Below are 24,145 nucleotides of genomic sequence, written 5' to 3'. Positions count from 1 at the left end.
GCGGTCAGGGATGATGGGAGTTGTAGTCTAGCTACATCTAGATGGCACCATGTTGGCTATCTCGACCTTATACGATGTATGTATTCTTCTAACATTGGCTGTGTTTAAAAGAGTTGAAATCAGCACAAAGTTTGTGTAATTTAGAACTGATACGCACAATACAATTTGCTAGTGTTTTGTTTTTTATTGGCACAAAATGTGGGTTTCTGCTGAAGGAAATTTGGGATTTGTTTCACAACAGGATCCTTGCCTTGCAAGTGGGACATGGCCTGTAAAGCCCCTCTTCCTGTGCCGTCGAGAAGACAGCTACCCAAACCTAGACAAGTGATTTTTTTGTGCGTGTGTTACTCAGCCTTGCTGCAGTTAGCCAATACACTAACATCAAAACTCGCTGCTAAATCCTCAGCTCGGTTCCAGGCCAGACCCAGAGCCAAGGGAAGATTCTCTCCTGACTGAACATTGCTGGTGAGAAAACGTAGATTAACTCGGATGTATCGGCATCAAAAAACGCCACTCGTTCCTCTTCATAGTCCAGAAATACCCAGACTCTCCTGGGGCACTTGCTTGACGGCAAGATAGTCGGAGGATAGGTTAGAGCTTCAAGGAGATCCCCACTTTGTTGTAGAGCCCATATCTGCTCCTCAGGGCTAGGGGTAACCTGCCCTTTCCTTTTAACAGATTCTTTTGCAAAGCCCACGGCCCAGTGCTTCCCACTGGCCACTTCGACTTCCCAATAATGCCTCCCCGACGTGAGTCCCTCACAGCCCAGCACACAGGGGTAAGGATCAAATCTCTCGGGGTTGTCAGCTACATCCTGCCATGCATCTCCGAGTTTCACACTCTTCTGATCCACAGAGAGGACGAGGAAGGGGTTTGCGGTGTCTCCATCCAGTGTCACGTTCACTTGGAAGGGAGGGAGGAAAAAGAGAGAGTGTATGTTACAGACAATCTATCCATTCTGAAGGAAATCAGCCCTGAGTGCTCACTGGAAGGACAGATCGTGAAGCTGAGGCTCCAATACTTTGGCCACCTCATGAGAAGAGAAGACTCCCTGGGAAAGAACCTGATGTTGGGAAAGATAGATGGCACAAGGAGAAGGGGACGACAGAGGACCAGATGGTTGGACAGTGTTCTTGAAGCTACCAGCATGAGTTTGATCAAACTGCAGGAGGCAGTGGGAGACAGGAGTGCCTGGTGTGCTCTGGTCCACGGGGTCACGAAGAGTCAGACACAACTAAACGACAACATGCTACAGACAGACCTGGTCTGTTCCCTAATATAATGCATCTGTGTATGATATTTTCTCCAATACTGTATCTTTATGCACGCTTTCCCCCGATATACGTATTTTTGTGACACATTATTTGTTGCTACGGAGAACCGCACTGCAACATTAAAAGAAGAAGGAGTTTCAAAGGGTGGCTGTTTTGATTTGTCCGAAAAAATGTACACATCACTTGAGAAGACAGACAAAATAATACCAGTGTACTGGAAGAAGCAAAAATCACCAGTGTTGAAGCAATGATTCTTCAACATCAACTTTGTTGAACTGGTCTTGTTGTGCAGATGCCCGATTATCGTCTTCCAAAGCAACTACTCTATTCCGAACTTAAAAATGGAAAGCGTCATTCTGGTGGTCAACAAAAGAGGTTTGAAGACTGTCTCAAGGCAAATTTTTAAAAGTGTCGTATAAACACCAACAATTGGGAAACACTTGCCTGCAAGTGTTCCAATTGGAGACACCAAAGGTGTCATGGGCTTTGAAGACACTCAAACTCAGGACACAAGGGAGAAACGTGCTAAGAGGAAGGCACGCTTGGCAAATCCACACCGTGATCAACTCCCGCCCGGGAACCAATGTCCCCACTGTGGAAGGACGTGTGGATCCAGAATTGGCCTCCACAGTCACTTACAGACTTATTGTTAAAACCGTGTTTATGGAAGACAATCTTACTCGGCTACGAGTGATCGCCAAAGAAGAAGAAGAATCCCAGAAGAATTATGTAGATTTGCCTTTCCCTGGTAACTGAATTAAAAATCTCCCCTGTCCCTACTGCTGCAACATACCCAGAAAGTGTGCAACCGCTACTGAGCACAAAAACTACTCACCTCTTGTGCCTCTTTTTTTCACTTCGGCATAAGGCAACTCAAATAATCTTGTCCTGCCTTTCCGGACTCCTAGTTCCTCTTTGGACAAAGATATACTCTCCAGTTCAACTGACACAGCAGCTAGTGGAAGAGAGGAGAAAAATGGAGATTAGATTCCACAAAGCTGATGCGCTTGGGCCAGTGATTTTCAGAATTATACATTCAAGGAACTCTTCCCCCTTCAATTTATATGAGGAGCTCTGGTTTGTCTGCCAAAGAGAAACATGATCTAGAGCAGGGGTGGGCAGCTGGTAGACAGGGCACTGGTAGAGCTCAGCGTATTTTGAAGTAGATCAGCAAGAGTTTTTTTATTAACTTCAGATTGTTCATATTTTGCAGGAGGGATTCAAGAGCATACAGAAAATTTAGCTTTACAAAATTATTTATTATTATTATTATTATTAATTAAATTTGCATGCTGCCCTATATCCCATAGACCTCAGGGCAGTTTACATTAAATAATAACATGAAAAACACAAAATACATAAAGTGGATCTATTGCCCTGGTGCTCCAAATTCACATTTTTTAAAAAAGAAAAGACTTTTTGCAGTTAGGAAAGTACTGGGGAAATGCATAGAGAAGTATGGGATGGACAAATACCCTGCCAGGTTGGCTCTGCCAGCGTGCCCACATAGCACCAACCTCTCCACTCCCCTGACTCATCACTGCGCTGTCCAGATATGAAGCAGCAATACTGCTATCAAAAGGGTGGTACCACAGCATTGCTCATCATGCTGGCCACTCCTGATCACCAGCTGGGAACCCAATTTCAGTGGCGCACTTTGGGCTTTCAAATTTCAGCGCACCCTGTGCAGCACCAAAATCCCCTCCCTCCCTGCTTCCTTGTTGTGGCGCCTCCTGCAACACCCTCTCGGCTTGGCACCCAGGGCAGCTGAACCGGTCACAGTCCCCTAAATCGCCCTCTGCAATGATCTGGGAGCACAACTTATCTTGTTGTTAAGTTGCTTTGAGACTATATATATATATATATGGGACGCAGGTGGCGCTGTGGGTTAAACCACAGAGCCTAGGACTTGCCGATCAGAAGGTTGGCGGTTCGAATCCCCGTGACGGGGTGAGCTCCCATTGCTCGGTCCCTGCTCCAACCTAGCAGTTTGAAAACACGTCAAAGTGCAAGTAGATAAATAGGTACCGCTCAGGCGGGAAGGTAAACGGCATTTCTGTGTGCTGCTCTGTTTCACCAGAAGCGGCTTAGTCATGCTGGCCACATGACCCGGAAGCTGTACGCCGGCTCCCTCGGCCAATAAAGCAAGATGAGCGCCACAACCCCAGAGTCGGCCATGACTGGACCTAATGGTCAGGGGTCCCTTTACCTATATATGTGTATATATATATATATATATATAGTGACAAATGAATGTTAAAAATTACTATTTTACTATTTCTAGTAATAATAATTCCTCCCTTCCCTCCCACCCCCACCTTGGCACCTTTGAATTTCTTTAAGATCTTTTCCAGATGCATCCTTTTCTCGGAAAATGCATCCAGCCTCTTCTCCAGATCTTGACAGCAACCCACTGGTTTCTGGGTCTTCTGATCCTCGCATCTGGAAGGTGAAAAGGCTCTCCTTAACCACGGACTTGGGAATTCTCAAACCCATGTTCCTTGCCTCTGCCTCCAGCTTGGGAGTTAGTGATTCCCAGAATAAGCGTATCCCCCCCCCCGAACCAGTGATTGTGTGTAAAGTGGATCAAGGCCACCCTTGGAGAAGGAAGCAGCGTCAATGAGACTCTTGCACCCCAGCACAGATCCTGCAACCCTCAGGCCTGTCTCTAGTACTGGTCTGAACGCATGAGAGAACCGTACCTGCTCAAGGTGTTTTTGAGATCCTAGAGATGGGAGAGAGAACACAAAGTGAGATTATGCTAATCAGACATACATTGCTCATTGTTCCACATTGTTAAAGTTCCATATTCCTGCATTGCAGGGGATTGGGCAATATTGTCAGGAGCTCAGCCTACACTCGAGTAGGAGCCTGGCAGAGACACTTGCCCGACTGGCATGTTCCCTCCCTCCTGGTCGATCGTTCGGGAGCTTCAAAAGCTTTCTTCAGCCCGAACATCACAGCGACCGATGCCAACCGACATCGGCACACTTAGGGATCTGTGGCGTTTGCGCACCTTGTGTGACAGACCTCAGCAACTCAGCATTTTGGCTAATCTACTTTATTTACATATAAACACACACGGAGCACTGCAACATGGCTCCCTCTCTCTCTAGCACCAGACAGCAAAGAGAAAAAGAACAAAGGACAATAGTCTCACTTCACGGAACACAGTCACACAAACATCCTGTCTCCATTACATCCCACTCTGTGGAGTCAAAACATATACTGTCATGTGATAGACAACAATCCCATGACTGCCATAATGGAGGAGGACTTCTAACAAAAATGACCCGCATGGTCCCTTCCAGCTCTACAATTCTCTGATTTTAAGTGTTTTTACTCTTAACTTCTCTCGTTTGCAGCTTCTCTCCGGTTACTTTGCCTGAAGCAGAGGGGCAACACTTGCATCTTTTCTCTGCTTAAACGTCTCAATATTTATTCCCAGGTGAAAACACACTTTAAATACTTGTAAGGTCATTTGTTTGCAGTTGTTCCTTCTGCCCTGTCAGTCTCTTTCCTCCCATCTTCCTTTTGCTATTTCCCCCAAAGCCTTTTTTTTATTTTGAAAAGTAAATAAATAAAAGGTTTTCATCTGTTCAAACAATAAAGAGAGAAAAGAAATAACAACAGGTCCTAACCATCTCTCTCTCTTTGGCACGTTCATCAGCTGGCCAAACTCTGACATCACTCTGATGCAAGGTGATTGACAAGTGGGCAGCCCCACCTACTTTTTATGCAGCCTCCAGGGGTGTGGGGAAAATAATGATCCGGCCCACTGGACAGATCCCCTATTCCTGATCTAGAAAGTTTATGGTGTTTTTGTAATACTTGCTTTTCTTACAAATGTACAGGAAGAGCCTGAAGGTGCTGCGAAAAGGTAAAGGTAAAGGTACCCCTGCCCGTCAGGGCCAGTTGTGACCGACTCAAGGGTTGCACGCTCATCTCGCTCAAGAGGCCGGGAGCCGGCGCTGTCCGAAGACACTTCCGGGTCACGTGGCCAGCGTGACGAAGCTGCATCTGGCAAGCCAGCACCAGCGCTGCACACGGAAATGCCGTTTACCTTCCCACTAGAAAGCGGACCCTATTTATCTATTTGCACTTAGGGGTGCTTTCGAACTACTAGGTGGGCAGGAGCTGGGACCGAACGACGGGAGCTCACCCCGCCGTGCGGGGATTCGAACCGCCGACCTTTCGATCAGCAAGTCCTAGGCACGGTGGTTTAACCCACAGCGCCACCCACGGTCCCATGAAGGTGCTGCTGCTACACATCAAATCTGCAGAGAGAGATCCTGCAACTGCAACATGCTTTCGGTCCGTAGAATTGGAAGGAACCCCAAGGGTCACCTAGTCCAACTCCCTGCAATGCAGGAAATCTCAGCACTTGGTGCCCCATCCAATCTGAAACCATACCGGACCCTGCTTAGCTTTGCAGATGCGCTAGCAGTTTCGCTGCTACGCCGCTGATTTGCCAGTGTTGTGTGTCTAGCCCTTGAATTGGCTCCCTCCAGGAAATTCAAGCGAGAACACTAAGCCACATGTGAAGACCAAAAAAAGCCAGGTTCACTGCTCCATTCTAGATCATCAGATCCTTTCCAGCCCTGTACATGGCAGTGAGTTAGGTCCTGAATACAAGCAGGAGCCGTCCTCCAAATAAACATGCTAGATCTAGATTACCCCATGCCTGTCTAGATTTAGTAGCCCCGAGGCCCCAGAGGAAGGATCCCTGCTCTCCTTACCTGGAGGAATTCACTCACAGGCTGCTTACATCTCTCTTCCACATCGCGGACGAGGTCACGAAGGTTGGAAATCTCTGCTGTGATGGTCTTCTCCTCCATTATCACTTCCTTCTGCAGCTGTTCTAGCCTGGCCAGCAGGAATTCTTCTTGATCCTCTAGAAACTGATAGAGCTGCTCAAATTCAGACACAATCTTCTTCCCTTCGGAGTCTAACCTTTCCTGCAAAGAGCAGGTCAAAAGGAAGGCAGGGAAGGTCAACAGGAAATGTTACGGTATAGAGTTGTGGCATCAACACCTGAACAACCAGCTTTCCCCATCACTCAGCATCCATAGTGGAAAAGCACCACTTGCTAATATTTTGTTTGTTATGCACCTGTTAAAGGCACAGAAGCCTGGTCGAAGGGGGAAATGGGCAACTTGGACTGCTTTCATCCACCTGGCAGGCTTCCACATGTTTTAAACTCCAATCAGGTGTTACGTCTGAGAATTGCTGACTTACCAGACGTTTCAAGCGTCTTCTCGCTTCAGCTAATTTCAGGGCCTGGAGTTCCTCGGTCTTTTGCTTCCAGATCTTCAGTTGCATCTGAAAGTGTTCCTTTTCAACAGAGAAATTATTAGCAGGCTTGTGGGGCATGGGGGTGGGGTGGGGAACCTTACCTATACAGTGGTACCTCGGGTTAAGTACTTAATTCGTTCCGGAGGTCCGTTCTTAACCTGAAACTGTTCTTAACCTGAAGCACCACTTTAGCTAATGGGGCCTCCTGCTGCTGCCGCACCGCCGGAGCACGATTTCTGTTCTCATCCTGAAGCAAAGTTCTTAACCTGAAGCACTATTTCTGGGTTAGCGGAGTCTGTAACCTGAAGTGTATGTAACCTGAAGCGTATGTAACCTGAGGTACCACTGTAGTAAGATAGGAAGGGGAAAGTGCTTTATTATTATTATTATTATTATTATTATTATTATTATTAAATATTATTATGTATTTTGTGTTTTTATGTTGTGAACTGCCCTGAGATCTATGGATGAAGGGTGAAATACAAATTTAATTAACAACAACAGGGAGAGTCTGAGCAACCTGTGTGGGGCTTAAGTCACATAATTCTCACTTGAAATAATCAGCAAAAGGGATAACGTGCTTGCTGCCAGTTCTACATATGGCAAGAGTCAACTCACTTGAATAACTTAAACCACATTCATGGCATGTATTTAAATTGCTGTTATCACTTTAAACAGTCAAGGCTTCCCTAAAAGAATTATGGGAGCTGTAGTTTGTTAAAGGCACTGAGAGCTACCCTCGCAGAACTACACTTCCCAGAGCAGCTGAAGAATCAGTCCCCCTTCACAGAGTGCTCTGGGGACTGTAGCTCTGTGAGGGAAATGGGGGATCTCCTAACACTTTTCAGCACCCTCAACAAACTACGTCTCCTAGTATTCTTCAGGGGAAGGTGTGACTGCTTAAAGCGGTGTCATAGCACTTTAAATGTGTGGTATGAATGTGCGGGTGGCACTGTGGTCTAAACCACTGAGCCTTGGGCTTGCCAATCGGAAGGTCGGTGGTTCGAATCCCTGCGATGGGGTGAGCTCCTGTTGCTCAGTCCCAGCTCCTGCCAACCTAGCAGTTTGAAAGCACATCAAAGTGCAAGTAGATAAATAGGTACCGCTCTGGTGGGAAGGTAAACGGCGTTTCTGTGCGCTGCTCTGGTACGCCAGAAGCCACTTAGTCATGCTGGCCACATGACCCGGAAGCTGTACGCTGGCTCCCTTGGCTAATAAAGTGAGATGAGCGCCACAACCCCAGAGTCAGCCACGACTGGACATAACTGTCCAGGGTCCTTTACTTTACCTTTTGTGAATGTAACCATAGTCATGTTCATTAATTTCAAGGGGTCTACCCTGAGTAAAACTGAGTTGAATACGTGTAAGAAGCTACCTTATACAAAGCCCATCTAGCTCTGTATTGTTCACACGAGCATTCCTTAACCTTAGGCCCTTCATATGCTGTTGGACTATAACTCCCATCATCCCTAGCTAGCGGGACCAGTGGTCAGGGATGATGGGAGTTTTAGTCCAACAACAAGGTAGAGAAAGGCTGGTTTACACCAACCAACCCATAGCAGTTCCCCAGAGGCAGGAAACATCCCCTGTCTCCCCTAGACATACCAGGGATTGAACATGGATGTTCTGCAAGCAGTCCAGATACTCCACCCCGCCTGAGCTACACCCCTTTCCCCTAAACCAGTGTTTCCCAACCTTGGGCCTCCAGCTGCTTTTGGACTACAACTCCCATCATCCCTAGCTAGCAAGACCAGTGGTCAGGGATGATGGGAATTGTAGTTCAAAAACAGCTGGAGGCCCAAGGTTGGGAAACACTGCCCTAAACTACAGTGGTACCTTAGGTTAAGAACTTAATTCATTCTGGAGGTCCATTCTTAACCTGTAACTGTTCTTAACCTGAGGTACCACTTTAGCTAATGGGGCCTCCCGTTGCCAGCACACAATTTCTGTTCTCATCCTGAAGCAAAGTTCTTAACCCGAGGTACTATTTCTGGGTTAGCAGAGTCTGTAACCTGAAGCGTCTGTAACCCGAGGTACCACTGTACCTTGTAATCCTGAACAGCTTCTTCTATCGGAACGACAGCGTGATGTTGATGCTCGTTGGAAATAGTGCAGACCAAGCAGATGGGCATCTTGTCGTCTTTGCAGAAGACCTTGAGGTGTTCCAAGTGCTTCTCACACACTCTCCCCTCTTCCAGTGCTTTGGCAGCTTCCAGATTCAAGCATTTGACAATTTCTACGATTCTCGCCAGATGCTGGTTCTCTCTGAAGCTCTTTTGGTGGCTGCTTTCCCCACATTGGGGGCAAGACACGCCAGTCTCCTGCCCCCACCAGCACTGAGTGATGCAGGCCTGGCAGAAGTTGTGCCCACAATGTACAGACACCGGCTCTTTGAAATACTCCAGGCAGATGGAGCAGGAAGCTTCCTGGCTCAGGTTTCCTAAGAGAGCGCTTGCATCCATGATTCTCTAGTCAGAAGTTAAGTTTCACTTTCCTCTGCTTGCTTGGACGTGTCATTAACTGGCTCCAGCTCCCGGATTGGCTGAGATGACACCAGGCTGCCTTGGAGACAGTAAATTCCTGCGAACTGTAATGAGGAAGTCGGATTGACGTTGAGTCCAAGTTTTCTTCTGCCAAAACAAATTAAGGCTTAATACCGAAGGCAGGCCCCAAACAGCAGTGGAGTCCGCTTTTAATGTTTCAGTAAGGAGCTTCCACAGCTTTCCGATCAACATTTTTGGTTTGCGCTTGTGTCTGCAAGCTATTTTTATTTGTTTTAATTAAAGCTTGAAAACACAAAGAAAACACAGTATACAGAAATAAACATGCTTGGTATTTTATGTTTATTTCCGTATACTGTGTTTTCTTTATGTATGTTTTCAAGCTTCAATTAAAATAAATAAAAATAGCTTGCAGACACGAGCGCACACCAAAAACTTTTAAAACTAAAAAGTAGAAGAAAAGAGATAAAGGAAATGAAAAAACTTCTGCCCAGAGAGGAGTGCTGGGCTGCACTAGAGGTGCCCCACCCCTCAAAAATTCACGGCCAGGGCTATGGCATCCCCCATACCACAAAATTGGTGTGTTAAGAATTTGCAAAAGAAGCTGAACAGCTCTGCCAACTTTTGTGTCCAGATTTTCACTTTTTGAAATATGGCAACCCCCTCCCCCCTCATATTTTCTGCCTGATGGCGCTCCTGGACTCTTCTTGAAAGAGCTTTAAGATCTGCTTGGTCTGCTGTACTGTGGGCAGGTCAGAGTGGCCATTGCTGCCTCCAACTGTGGAGGCAGAAAACAGCCACCGTGGCTAGGAACCATCGACAGCCATTGTGGAATGACACTACCACTTGACTACTGTACATCCAACGACCCACAACTGGGATTACTTCAGTTATATTTCCCTTTTTGGTGATGCCTCTGTACCTGTTGCTATCGTTTGTTTGTTTGTTTGTTTGTTTGTGTGTGTGTGTATTTTAAAATTAGTTTTTACTGAAGTTATTTTTTGTGATACGAACCAAACAAATAACCAAGGAAAGCTACATATGGCGTCACCACTTTCATATCATAGTCTTTTTCACTGTTTATTTGCATTTGGTATGAGACACTATTGTCCTAGGGTTGGGGAGATAATGATGGTTGTCAGGGCCGGATTTAGGTTTGATGAGGCCCTAAGCTACTGAAGGTAATGGGGCCCTTTTGTATGTCCAGCTGTCCTTTGTCAACAACAAATTGTCACTGTTTTTTGTGTTGAATATATACTATATGACAATTTATGGGGCTAATAGGTATCTAAAATCATTTGCACATTAAAAAATAGGAGCCTACACAACACAGAACACTGTAGATTTTATTTTATTTGTTTTTTATCTTATATTTTGGAAATGTACATCCAGTTTTTTCCCCTTGATTTTTTTAGGGGGCCCCCAAGAGAGTGGGGCCCTAAGGAGCTATAGCTTCTTCAGCTTATCCGTAAATCCGGCAATAACAACAATTTGGTGTTGGGTATGGTATTGTAGTCCGAAACAGCTTCAGGACACCAGGTTGGTGGAGGGCAGAAGCACAGATTTGTTGTTATTGTTGGCATTCTCTCCTTTTTATCTAATTCGATTGAGACTGAAAATAAAAAAAAAAACACAAAAGTGGGGGGGGGTTAGCCACCCACTTTTCAGGAGACGCATAGAGAGGACTGGGCTGGAAACCAGCTATTTCCCATAACGCAGCCTTCCCCAACCTGGTGCCCCGCAGACGTTTCGGACTACAGTACCCATCAGCCCCTGCCAGCGTGCACGCTGGCAGGGGCTGATGGGTATTGTAGTCCGAAACGTCTGCAGGGCGCCAGGTTGGCGGAGCGTGCGCTTCTTGGGCGCGCCGAGAGTTACGCTCCCTCGGTCCTAATCCTCTCCCTGGCTCGGCCTCTCCGCCTGAGCTACGGAGCGCCGCTGAGCCCGGAGGACCGGGCACTGCTGCCGTTTCTTGCTCTTGCCGCCGCCATGGAGAACCCGGTGGAGAGCCTGCAGAAAGAAGCCACTTGCTCCATCTGCCTGGAGTACTTCCGCGACCCGGTCTCCATCCCTTGCGGCCACAGCTTCTGCAGGTCGTGCATCGCGCAGTGCTGGAAGGAGCGCAGCAGCGACTTCTCGTGCCCTCAGTGCCGGGTGGTGTCCCTGCAGAGGAATTTCAGGCCCAACCGAGAGCTGGGCAACGTGGTGGAGATCGCCAAGAGGCTGGGCTCCCGCGCCGAGCAGGAGGAGCCGGGCGGCGGCGGCGGCGGCGGGAGGCAGCTGTGCCCGAAGCACCGCGAGGCGCTGAAGCTCTTTTGCAGCGAGGAGGAAGAGCTCATCTGCTGCATCTGCCGGGAGTCCCGAGCGCACAGGAGCCACGCTGTGTTCCCCGTGGAGGAAGCGGCCCAGGATTATAAGGTGAATCGTGGAGGGCACGCGCACGCGCGCGCACTTGACTGGGAACCAGGCAGAGGGGCCTTCTCGGTGGTGGCGCCCGCCCTGTGGAACGCCCTCCCACCAGATGTCAAAGAGAAAAACAACTACCTGACATTTAGAAGACATCTGAAGGCAGCCTTGTTCAGGGAAGTTTTTAATGTGTGACATTTTAATGTATTTTTAATCTTTGTTGGAAGCCACCCAGATGGGCGGGGTACAAATAAATAAATAAATAAATAAATAAATAAATAAATTTGGCGCCCTTGAGGCACCCCTTCCTCAGAATGGTGAAATATAGAAAGGTGGCTCACACCCAGTGCCGGATTTACGTATAAGCTAAACAAGCTGTAGTTTAGGGCCCCACTCTCTTAGGACCCCAAAAATTTCAAAGGAAAAAAAAACTGGATGTACATTTCCAAAATACAAGATAAAAAATAAATGAAATAAAACCTACATACAGCAACAGTGTTTTGTGTTGTGTAGGCTCCTAGGATGTAATAATAATAATAATAATAATAATAATAATAATAATAATAATAATTTATTATTTGTACCCCACCCATCTGGCTGGGTTTCCCCAGCTACTCTGGGCGGCTTCCAACAAAGATTAAAAATACAACAAAACGTCACACATTAAAAACTTCCTGAACAAGGCTGCCTTCAGGTAGTTGTTTATCTCCTTGACATCTGATGGGAGGGCATTCCACAGGGCGGGCGCCACTTCCGAGAAGGCCCTCTGCCTGTTTCCCTGTAGCTTTGCTTCTCGCAGTGAGGGAACTGCCAGAAGGCCCTCGGCATTGGACCTCAGTGTCTGGGCAAAACGATGGGGATGGAGACGCTCCTTCAGTCATGGGCCCTGCCTGCTAGCCTGCTCCCTAAAATATCACTGGTTTGTTCATTTCTAGATATGGGGTGCCTACATTCTGCATGGACTGGTTGCATCGCAACATGTGCAAATGGCTTTAGATACCTATTAGGTCCATCAATTACCCTTTAGCATATATTCAACACAAAAAACAGCGACAATTTGTTGTTGACAAAGGACAGCGGGACGTATAAAGGGCCTCATTACCTTCAGTAGCTTAGGGCCTCATCAAATCTCAATCCGGCCCTGCTCCCACCAAGTCAGAAGCATTGGTCCATTTTGCTTGGTATAATGACAATGATTCCCCAGGATTTCAGGAAGGAGTCTCGCCTAGGGCTGCCATATTTCAAAAAGTAAAAACCAGGACACCCTGAGCTGTTGACTCCCAAGTTGTTAATTTTTGTAAAAAATGCCAAAAACACACAATGTTTTTATTATTGTTAGTCTTAGTTGAATTTATATACCGCCCTATACCCAGGGGTCTCAGGGCAGTTCACAGAATAAAATCAAGATACAGTGGTATCTCGGGTTACATACACTTCAGGTTACATATGCATCAGGTTACAAACTCCGCTAACCCAGAAATATTACCTTGGGTTAAGAACTTTGCTTCAGGATGAGAACAGAAATTGTGCTCCGGCGGCGCAGCAGCAGCAGGAGGCTCTATTAGCTAAAGTGGTGCTTCAGGTTAAGAACAGTTTCAGGTTAAGAATGGACCTCCAGAATGAATTAAGTATTTAACCTGGGGTAGGTAAAGGTAAAGGGACCCCTGACCATTAGGTCCAGTTGTGACTGACTCTGGGGTTGCGGAGCTCATCTCGCTTTATTGGCCAAGGAAGCCGGTGTACAGCTTCCGGGTCATGTGGCCAGCATGACCAAGCCGCTTCTGGCGAATCAGAGCAGCACACGGAAACGCCGTTTACCTTCCCACCAGAGCGGTACCTATTTATCTACTTGCACTGTGACATGCTTTCGAACTGCTAGGTTGGCAGGAGTAACCCGAGGTACCACTGTACTAAATCAAATACATAATAAAAATAAAAACAATAACCCAATAGCTCCCCACCCCTTCCAAATTGCATTCTCTAAGATCCAGGACAGTGCACCGCCTTTCGGAAATTCCCCCAAACATCAGTTCTGCAGACATATGGCAGCCCTAGTCTCAACCAACTTTACCATGGATGGCCATCCGTCATGAATACTTTACTTGTGATTCCTGGAATAGATGACCCTTGGGGTCCATTCTAACTTAAGATTTGTATGATTCTACCTGGAGACATTGGAGATTGAACTTGGGTCCTTCTGCTTGCAAGAACCTTGCACAAACACTGAAACTCAAAGGAAGGAAGCCGTTATTATCATAATAGTGAAAACGCTGATAATAATAATGCAACATTATGTTGTTGATGACAATGACATTGAGACCAGCCTACCAATATTATTAGTGCTATTAGCAGCAGCAGTAGCATTGTTCCTTCTCGTCTGAAGAATCTTGTTGGTTGGTTTCCCCCCCTTCTTGCCTTTGAAACTATGTGTGACGTTGAAAGTATGTTTGAAGTTGGAGAAATAAAATGCTGGGTTCATGCCATAATATTTTATTTCCACTGCTCCATAATCTGAGTGGGTTTCTTTTGTTCCCGTGTTGATTATGGAATATCAGTATTTTTGTGTGTCTCACTATAGATTCAATTGGATGTAACCCGTTGCTTGTATGTGAGGCAGCAGGGGCATTAGTTACTAACGATAACACTACTGTATTTCAAAATAAGTTTCTCTTTGTTTAGAAAGAAATCCAGAGCCGTCTGCAGAGCTTAAAGGAAGAGAAAGAGAAGCTCCTGGGGTTAAAACTGGCTGGAGAAAATAGACACCAGGAATATCTGGTCAGTATAGAATCCTGTGGTATAGCCTAGCAAGGAATGTGGGCATTAGTTTATCTTTATTTAATGTGCTTTTACATCCTGGGTCTTGAAGATATAATGCAGGGCTTTAATGAGCAGACCAAGGAAACAGTGATGACCACCAGCTTGGAAGGCTTTAAAAGTGGGCTAATAAAATTCACATAGGGTAAGACTATCAGTGGGACGTGGATGGCGCTGTGGGTTAAACCACAGAGCCTAGCACTTGCCAATCAGAAGGTTGGCGGTTTGAATCCCCGCGACGGGGTGAGCTCCCGTTGTTTGGTCCCTGCTCCTGCCAACCTAGCAGTTCGAAAGCACGTCAAAAGTGCAAGTAGATAAATAGGTACCACTCCGGTGGGAAGGTAAACGGTGTTTCCGTGCGCTGCTCAGGTTCGCCAGGAGTGGCTTAGTCATGCTGGCCACATGACCCGGAAGCTGTACGCCAGCTCCCTCGGCCAATAAAGTAAGATGAGCGCCGCAACCCCAGAGTCGGTCACGACTGGACCTAATGGTCAGGGGTCCCTTTACCTTTAAGACTATCAGTGGTTGGAGTCACCTGGGAACAGGGAGGATATATAGACCTTGTAGTGTTCCAAATGCAGCTCTTTTCCCATGGCAACATTTCGCTATATAAGAAGAGCCTTGCTGGATCAAACAAAAGACCCATGTTTTCTCGCAGGCAGGTTCTCTGATGTTCTAGTTGCTTCTGAATTTTAGCTTTTTGTTTTGTTGCTTTGATTATACTTGCATTTTGATTTGTGCAATCCGCTGCCTCAAATGTAGATGACACCAAACTCAGAGGGGTAGTTAATGCCATGGAAGACAGAATCAGGGTTCAAGATGACCTTAACTAACCCAATGAATTTGAATAGGGACAAATTTAAGGTTTTATACTTACGCAGAAAGAACCAGCTGCACAAATATAAGATGCGGGGACACCTGGCTTGCCAGTAGTACACGTGAAAAGGATCTAGGGGTCTTAGTAGACCACATGCTGAATATGAGTCAACAGTGTGATGCAACAGCAAAACAAACAAACAAACAAACAAACAAACAAACAAAAAGCTAATGCTTTTCTATGCTGCATCAACAGAAGTATTATGTCCAGATCAAGGGAAGTAATCTCTGTTCTGCCTTGGTCAGACCACACCTTGAACAGAGTGTCCAGTTCTGGGTACCACAATTTAAAAGGGATGTTGACAAGCTGGAACATGTGCAGAGGAGGGACAACCAAGAGGATCAAGGGTCTAGAAACCAGGCCTTATGAGGAACAGTTGAGGGAGTTGGGTATGTTTAGGCTGGAAAAGAGGAGACTGGGAGGAGATATGATAGCCATCTTCAGATATCTAAGGCACCGTCATGTTGTGCTGCTGAATTTTAAAATCAAAACTTAGCATATTTTGGTTTTCCAAAAGAGTTCCAGTATTTCAGATTAATTTCTGCTTATTTCATTGGTTTTTGCTGATCTTCCCAACGCCCTGACCCATCTTTCTCCCTCTTTCCTCCCTATGTTACAGAAGCAAACAGAAGCCGAGAGGCAGAAATTGATGTCTGAATTTGAGCTGGTGCATCACTTTCTGGAGGAGCAAGAAAAACTCCTGCTGCTTCAGCTGAATGAGCTGGAGAAGGAGATTATGAAGCATCAGAAAGAACATGGGGGAAAGTTTTCTGATGAGATTGTCTCTCTCAGTGCCCTGATAGATGAGATAGAAGAGAAGTGTACACAGCCAGACAGCGAATTCTTGCAGGTGAGATGAGGTGGTTGTTGGGTGGGGTAAAATTGAAAAAAGGACACATCAAACTGAAGAATAAGCCTAAAACTGTCCTTAACATAACTGAATCCTTATACTTATTGCCCAGTAAGTAATACACAGGGTCCAGCTAAGTGTATGCAGACCAGAAAAGAGCTATATAAATAGCAAACACTATTGTTAGATATATCTTTCTACTGCGGTTGAAATGGCTTGCTCAGGAATGCCTGTCTCCCTGTCTCAGCAGATGAATGCATAATTTCATTCCAATTAACTCATTTCCACACTGCCCTGCTTTCTTCTCCCAACGATTAGAAGGTGTGCAGTTTCTAAACTACGCTGTCTCTGTTTCTCAGATATAAGTGGCTATAATGAGAATCTCCTGTTATGCTCATGTTGATGCAGAGTTCCTGTCTTTCTCTTTCCTATCCACCTACGCTCGTCTCTCTCTAGGATATCAGGAGCACCTTGGGCAGGTATGTGGCACTAATCCCCACTGAAGGCATACATGTGCATAAATATATGCCCTTAAGATTGTCCTGCTTCATTCCAATTTGCAGCTGGTTTGCTTTTTCAGAATACTAAAACTGTGGTATACTGTGACAGACCATCTTGCCCAGAGATGGGGAACCAGGTGTTGTTGGACACCAGCTCCCATCAGGCCCAGCCTGTGTACCTGTCAGGGATGATGGGAGTTGTAGTCCAGCACCATCTGCAGAACAACATGTTCCACCATCCCTGATCTAACCAGCACTGTCAACTCTGAATGGGAAGGATTATCCAGAATCTCAGGCAGAGTTCTTTCCCGCGATTGCTAGCTGCGACCCTTTAAGTGAAGATGCCATGAGCTGGGCCAGGTCTTTTGTACATGTGGATCTCTGGCTCTTCCCACTTTTGTTAGCAGCTCCTCCCAGTTTCCAAGCTGAGATGGCCTTTCTATTTCTTCCTTATTCATACAATCACACTTGAGATACTCTTTGGTATTACTGTGACACGGGTGGTGCTGTGGTCTGTACCACTGAGCCTCTTGGGCTTGCCGATGAGAAGGTTGGCGGTTGGAATCCCTGCGACGGGGTGAGCTCCCGTTGCTCTGTCCCAGCTCCTGCCAACCTAACAGTTCGAAAGCATGCCAGTGCAAGTAGATAAATAGGTACCGCTGTGGCGGGAAGGTAAATGGCGTTTCCGTGAGCTCTGGTTTCCATAACAGTGTCCCGTTGCGCCAGAAGCAGTTTAATCCTGCTGGCCACATGACCTAGAATTGGCTCCCAGTACGTTTCCGAGCACAATTCAAAGTGTTGGCGCTGACCTTTAAAGCCCTAGATGGCCTCGGTCCAGTATACCTGAAGGAGCGTCTCCACCCCCATCATTCTGCCCGGACGCTGAGGTCCAGTGCCGAGGGCCTTCTGGCGGTTCCCTCATTGCGAGAAGCAAAGCTACAGGGAACCAGGCAGAGGGCCTTCTCGGTAGTGGTGCCCGCCCTGTGGAACGCCCTTCCAGCAGATGTCAAAGCGATAAACAACTACCTGACATTCAGAAGACATCTTAAGGCAGCCCTGTTCAGGGAAGTTTTTAACGTGTGATATTTTACTGTATTTTTGCTTTCTATGGAAGCCGCCCAGAGTGGCTGGGGAGGCCCAGCCAAATGGGCGGGGTATAAATAATAAATTATTATTATTATTATTATTATTATTATTGAAAGTTATCTGTGGACAAATGCCGGCTCTCTTGGCCTGAAAGCGAGATGAGCGCCACAACCCCATAGTCGTCTTTGACTGGACCTAACCGTCCAGGGGTCCTTTTACCTTGTGTGAGAGTTATTCCAGGATGCCTTTTAAAAAAATGGACAGAGGCACTGTGCTCTTAACAGCTTCACAAAAGACTGTTCTGGGGAGCCCAGGATATGCTTTTCCTGGCATAGCAAAAATAACAAGCAAAATGTGGGATTTAGTCTCTTTTGCAAAATCACATTTAACAGAATAGTCATAAGACCAATGAATGCACTGGGGAAAAAAAATTTCCCCAGCTACAAAATCCTGCAGTATCACTTATCAAATAGGATGCTCTTACAGAGAAACTGCAGTCATCTCACTGCTTCTCCCAAAGAGCAAAGAGCTAAATGTACTCATACTGTACAGTTCCACCTCTGAAGGACACATGCTACTATTTCACCTGTTTTATCACAGCGCCAGCTTCCAGGGCTGAATCTTGGACCAGCAGATTTAAGTACAACTTTTGCCTGTAAAAAACCAAGTGTCACGCAGCCTTAATCGGGCATCTGCAGAACGGTGGGAAACTGACGCATTTCTTTTTCCAAGGTTTGACAAGGAGCCCTTTCAGCCACCTGAAGAGATGCCATCCAAGGTGGAAAAAAGACTCGGTGAATTATCTGAGAAAAACAGTGTGCTCACAGATATCCTGAATAACTTCAAAGGTACTGATGACCTGCTTTAAAAGTTGCAAGTAGAACTTTGGGCTAAAGGGTTCAATGCGAAGCGCTCCTGTTCAGGATTCCTGCCAGAATACTCCAGACTGCCCACCCCCCGTTTTCTGTCCATCACAAAAAAAAGACATTCAGCTTTCATGAGTACAATTCCCCCCTGGGCTGTTTTGTTTTGTTTTGTTTTGTTTTGTTTTTTGTGGGAGTGCCCCATTAGTTCACCTGCCCCCTCTCACTATCCCCTGAAACGTTGGAATTCCTCCTGAGCTTGTTGATGTCTCCCCTATGTTTAGAGAAGCTTTTAACATTTGATGAATCATTGTATTTTAATATTCTTCTGGAAGCCGCCCAGAGTGGCTGGGAAAACCCAGCCAGATGGGCGGGGTATAAATAATAAATAATTTATTATTATTATTATTATTATTATTATTATTATTATTATTAGTCACCTTATTTTGGTTGTAGTTCTGTCAGCTCTAGTCAGCTGAGTTTGCTACCGGAGCAAATGATCGGAAAAGTATACAGTGGTACCTCGGGTTACATACACCTCGGGTTACAGACGCTTCAGGTTACAGACTCCGCTAACCCAGAAATAGTACCTCGGGTTAAGAACTTTACCTCAGGATGAGAACAGAAATTGCGGGGTGGCAGCAGGAGGCCCCATTTGCTAAAGTGGTACTTCAGGTTAAGAGCAGTTTCAGGTTAAGAACGGACCTCCTGAATGAATTAAGTTCGTAACCAGAGGTACCACTGTAAATCCATTCTCGTATGGAAGGTATTCTTGAAAAGTATTGCAAAGTGTCCACGGGGACCCTTAGAAACCGCAGGCGCTGAAGCCTGCGGACATGGAGACTCGGTGGGCACCTTAAGCGCCCTCCCCGACCTGCGAAGAGCCTTTTTAAAGGCTACGGAGTGGACTGGAGAGTGGCGTGGCGCTGAGAGTCGATCGCTGCCTTGGCGGAGCGAAGCCGCGAGCCATGACCGGAGAGCGCTATCTTTCTTCCTGAAAATTTGGACTGAAATGAAGAACCCGTGAGTAGAAGGAAATTTTGGCACTAAAAGTTTTATACCTAAAATTGAGTACGATCGGGGGTGTGTTAAAAGGAAGTCCGCACTCCCCCCCCCCACAGAAAGATTCAAAGCAAGGAGAGGAGCACTAAGGCGGAAAGATTTTGGTGTTTAAATAAATAGTTCTCACGAACTGGATTATAAAGTTATTGTGCTGGAGTGGAAAGGAGTAAAATCTCAGAAGTTCTTCTTTTTTGGCAATCCCCCCCCCCCTTTGGACCCGGGAGTGCCCTGCGTGTGAGCCCGAGGAAAAAGAATAAAGAGTTTGACAGCTGTCAAAAGAGCTGTCAAACGAGTGGCAAAGATTTGGAACTGAGTTATTAGTAACTCTTTGGACCAAAAGAGTTACTTTAAAATTGAACTTTTTGAAACAAAGTGATTGGGAATAACAAGGAATAACAAAGTAACGAACTGTTGGAATAGGATCATGATGGAAATCCCCCTGGAGGGAACTAAAGACATTGCAATGGCTGCAGAAGGGAAATTATGGGCAGAGATTGAAAGGATGTTTTTTCTCGTGGGAACTTTACAAGAGCAAAGTATCACAATGAGTAAACAACTTCAGACTTTCGGTTTGGAACTGAGCAACTCTGCTAATGATATAAAGTTGATGGAAAGAAATTCTGCAGCTGCAGAGGATGAGATAACTTTGGAACTGGGGGAAAAAGAAGAGGAAGAAGGAGAGGAATTTCAGATGGAAAAAATCAACCAAAAGCCTGCAACCTTTGGGAACAAAGGAAACAAAGAAAATGACAAGTGGACCACAAATCTACAAAAGGAGAGAAAGATAAAGGAAGAAGTCCCTGGAATAACTGGAATATTGGACTATATAAGAGTAAACAAGTATGATTGGGACTTCCTCATTAAGCTGGAGTATGATAAATTGAGTGGTCCTGAGCAGGAACTGATATTGACGGACTTGGAAGGAGAAAAATGTGAGGGGCTGATGACAGAACCTCCTCAAGAAGAGAGGGCCAACAAAATGGATTATCAACAAAACTGGTGGAGAGAGACTAACTGGGGCTTAAGAGCCTCTGATGTGAGAAACCCGGGCTAAAGCAGTTAACCTATTGGGACATTGGTCTGGGAAGGGACAGAAACCGGGGCAGGGGGGGAGGGGAGAGTAGAATAATTAAAACCTGAGATTTAGAATTGTTATATTATGATTTTTTGGTGTAATATGTGAAGGGAGGAATTCAGGGGAGAAAATTTAGGCCGTCCTTAGAGAAAAGATTAATTGTGTAAAATTGGATTAGTTAAACTGGGTTAAGCATAAATGACAAATTTTAAGAAAAGATAAGAAATATTTAAGGGATGAGAGGAAATAACTTGCTGAGATAATTAATGAAATTGGAATGTGGGAGGGAGGGTGCGGGGAAGTCAATGAAAGAAGGTAATGAAAGTAAGGTTATGAAGTTATGGATGTTTTGTTTTGTTTTTATATGTTTGTTTGTATGTTAAAAATTTGAAAACCCAATAAAAATTTATTAAAAAAAAAAAAAGAAAAGTATTGCAAAGTGTCAAAAAGTGCATTCTGCTTGCATATACATTTTTAGATCCTTTAATAATAATAATTTATTATTTATGCCCTGCCTGTCTGGCTGGGTTTCCCCAGCCACTCTGGGTGGCTTCCAACAAAATATTAAAATACAGTCATCCGTCAAACATTAAAAGCTTCCCTTTCTGAGCTTTTGGAAGATACGACTGAGTTTATTATTTGGTCTCCCTTAATTTCACTTTTTCTGGTAATCCTGTCCATTCCCTTTCAACTACCCGCTCAGTATTTGCAGCAGAAAATATACCTACTTGCAGCAAGGAGAGTGAGAGAGGGTAATGAAACCCACTTTTCTGAGAATATATAAATGAAATTAGAAATTGATTGCTGTTTGAAAATCACGCATGTCTCCTCTCATCCCTTAGACACTCTGCCATCAGAACTGGGGACAGAATGGGGTAAGCAACTGGTGAAAACATTTGTGAGATAAGTTAGTTCATTCATGTTTGGTTCTGGAAAGACATAGTTGATACGGAGAGGTCTGAACTTAACTGGATCAGTTTGATTGCGACAGATAAATCTTGAGGTGCCGTTGTTAATGTTGTCATCATCACCATTGTCAACATCATTAAATTTATTGCCTGCCCTTCAGGTTCCGTATCAAAAACAGCTTAAACAGAGGAATGGGCGGGGGGGGGGGGGGCTTCTGAAAGAACACATCTCATTTGTCAAATGAGCTCTGTACCACAGGCTCCTAAACTACAGCCAGTGTGGTGTAGTGGTTCAGAGCAGTAGACTCGTAATCTGGGGAACCGGGTTCGCTTCCCCGCTCCTCCACATGCAGCTGCTGGGTGACCTTGGGCCAGTCACACTTCTCTGAAGTCTCTCAGCCCCACTCACCTCACAGAGTGTTTGTTGTGGGGGAGGAAGGGAAAGGAGATTGTTAGCCGCTTTGAGACTCCTTATGGTAGTGATAAAGCAGGATATCAAATCCAAATCCAATTTGGAATTAGCTGACAAAAATATAAACTATTCCTTTATCCCAGCGTATTCTCTCTCCCTCTCTCTCTCTCTGCAGTTAACATAACCCTTGACACAGACACAGCAAACCCCCAAATCATAATCTCTGAGGATCGAAAAAGCGCGAGATGGGACGTCACCAGGACAGATGTGCCCCATAACCCTAAGCGATTCAAGTCCTCTTGCTGCGTGCTGGGCTGCGAAGGATTCACTTCCGGGAGACATTACTGGGAAGTCAACGTGGAGGATGGGGGCATTTGGGCTGTGGGGGTAGCCCGGGCCTCTGTGAGGAGGAAGATAGAGCTCAAGCTGACCCCGGAGGAAGGGATCTGGGCCTTGCAAGGGGATTTTGGTCAATACCAGGCTCTCACTACCCCCGTGACACCTCTGTCCCCCCTCTGCACCCCTAGGAGAATCCGAGTATTTCTGGACTATGAAAGGGGACGGGTGGAATTTCTTAATGCTGACACAAAGGACTCTGTCTTCATTTTCCCATCGGCTTCATTCTCTGGTGAGAGAGTTTTCCCCTTTTTTAAGGTGCTGCTTGCCCAGCTGACACTCGATGGCTGATGGGTCCATCACTCAAGATCACTTAAGGCAGATTAGTTCCTTCTTAATGCTGCTGTTCAAGTCCACTGCATTGTACTTGAAATCAGGAGGGGTAAAAGCTGGAGTAGACCTGCCCTTCCAATGCATGCTGATGAACGGTTATGATTAGTCCACACGATTGGTTGCCAAGCACAGCACCATCACTTGGTGGTGCTCCTTGCTCCAGATTTAATTCACGGAGATCGCAAGGGTGCAATTTTTTTGCATGCGGCATTATACACGAATGGTGCCAAAGTAATGTTCAGGCTAGAGTGGGTTCAAAACACTTGGCTTCAATAAATTAGGAGGTTGCCGTTTGTGTGTGTGGCTGCAGAGAGAGTCTTTGTCCAGTCACTCAACGCAGCACCAGTTCTTATCACAAAAGTCACTGTTGTAGCAAGAACTTGAGTTTGCCAACCAAGGCTGAGCCTGACTAACACAGCTCAGTATTGTCAACACGGACAGGCAGCTACTCTCCTGAGTTTCAGACACAGGGAACATTCCCAGCTTTATCTGGAAGTGCAAAGCAGCTGCTTTGCCAATGAACTATATAGCCCTTCTCTGAAACTACCTTCACCAAAGACACAATAAGTGGAGAATAGTTGGCTGCTTGGTTTTCCTATGTTGCTGCATTAAAGATGTGTTGTTGTTGCTGTTGTTGTTGTTCATGACGATGTTTCAATGTATTTAATTGTGTAAACCGCCTCCTATGCCCACAGACAGAGGAGCGGGATAAAAATAATAAAGTCAAATGAAGTAGTAATGAAGGAACAGAATACTTTCGACTCCGACTGGCTGAAGCTCTGCCCTGCCCCACACTTTCTTCTGCAAAGCATGCCTTTACTTTGACCCCCAGGAACAAGTTTTGAATGGTTTGTGTCATTGTGTAAAATGAGAATAAATACTGGTCTCTCGTCCATTATTGTTGTGAGGTAAATAAACAAGGACACCAATAAAATACCACGTGCAGCTAATGAGATCGAATCTTTTATTATTCTTTGGCGAAGACTGGGAAGGTAGAGGAAAGAGGAAGTAATGGGTGAAATCCTATTGTCATGCCCCCGCTGGAGGAATTGTCTTCAGAGGAGTGAACATTACGGAGGAACAGGTGGTCTGGGGAGAGTGAGACAGATCGAGGGCTGTGGCGATCACACAGGGTCCCAGGACGTTTGACGGTCTATTGACCCTGTGCCACCACTGTAATTGCTTTCTTCGCTGCCACCACCCCACTTCTCACGGGTACACACGGAGTCCAGACAGTTGTTAACATTAACAAATAATCAAGTTTATTTTTATAAGCATGAACATCTTTATGGTTTCAGTTAATTTTTCTTGGCAGTTTCTTAATCTTAGTTTCTTTATTGCCCCAATGTTCCTAACAACTTCAAACTGATTATCCCAACTATCTGACTCCACCTAACAATTCCTCTCACTCTCTCACAGCACAACTCCACCAACTCACAGACTATTCCTCCATCTTCCTTCTCCAACTCCCAACCCTCAACTGACTTTCACAC

General features: G+C 45.7%; 3 protein-coding genes across 6 annotated transcripts in view; 2 read left to right on the top strand and 1 right to left on the bottom strand.

Moving 5' to 3' along the window:
* LOC309337058 (uncharacterized protein) overlaps nucleotides 1–24,145 on the top strand; it is a 64,649-nt gene that overhangs the window by 25,188 nt on the left and 15,316 nt on the right. Inside the window, exon 3 of one of the 2 annotated variants that reach the window (XR_014154097.1) lies at nucleotides 3,198–3,225. The exons of the other annotated variant lie outside the window; for it this stretch is intronic. The gene's annotated coding sequence lies outside the window, so the exon portion shown is untranslated. Of the gene's footprint in view, nucleotides 1–3,197; nucleotides 3,226–24,145 lie in introns of those variants that run through there. 2 annotated transcript variants of the gene reach the window in all.
* On the bottom strand, nucleotides 165–9,324 carry LOC309336895 (E3 ubiquitin-protein ligase TRIM39-like). Of its 2 annotated transcripts, none has more exons than XM_081853376.1 (7): nucleotides 8,615–9,324; nucleotides 6,513–6,596; nucleotides 6,014–6,232; nucleotides 3,977–3,999; nucleotides 3,601–3,716; nucleotides 2,110–2,229; nucleotides 165–903 (listed from the first exon to the last, which is right to left on the bottom strand). In XM_081853376.1, the coding sequence occupies exons 1-7, from the start codon at nucleotides 9,029–9,031 to the stop codon at nucleotides 395–397; spliced, it is 1,488 nt and encodes a 495-aa protein (XP_081709502.1). In that variant the 5' UTR covers nucleotides 9,032–9,324; the 3' UTR covers nucleotides 165–394. The 2 variants fall into 2 exon arrangements, with proteins under 2 accessions (XP_081709502.1, XP_081709501.1); XM_081853375.1 differs by having other exon boundaries at nucleotides 6,513–6,608; nucleotides 8,615–9,322.
* On the top strand, nucleotides 10,927–23,602 carry LOC309336948 (E3 ubiquitin-protein ligase TRIM7-like). Of its 2 annotated transcripts, XM_081853476.1 has the most exons (8): nucleotides 10,927–11,488; nucleotides 14,156–14,251; nucleotides 15,787–16,017; nucleotides 16,474–16,496; nucleotides 18,336–18,451; nucleotides 21,446–21,478; nucleotides 22,099–22,551; nucleotides 23,348–23,602. In XM_081853476.1, the coding sequence occupies exons 1-8, from the start codon at nucleotides 11,060–11,062 to the stop codon at nucleotides 23,362–23,364; spliced, it is 1,398 nt and encodes a 465-aa protein (XP_081709602.1). In that variant the 5' UTR covers nucleotides 10,927–11,059; the 3' UTR covers nucleotides 23,365–23,602. The 2 variants fall into 2 exon arrangements, with proteins under 2 accessions (XP_081709602.1, XP_081709601.1); XM_081853475.1 differs by lacking the exon at nucleotides 23,348–23,602 and having other exon boundaries at nucleotides 22,099–23,044.

The sequence above is a fragment of the Podarcis erhardii genome, assembly GCF_964252035.2.
Source record: "Podarcis erhardii genome assembly, chromosome: 2".
Lineage (NCBI taxonomy): Eukaryota > Metazoa > Chordata > Lepidosauria > Squamata > Lacertidae > Podarcis > Podarcis erhardii.
This window is presented reverse-complemented; position numbering and strand designations above follow the sequence as displayed.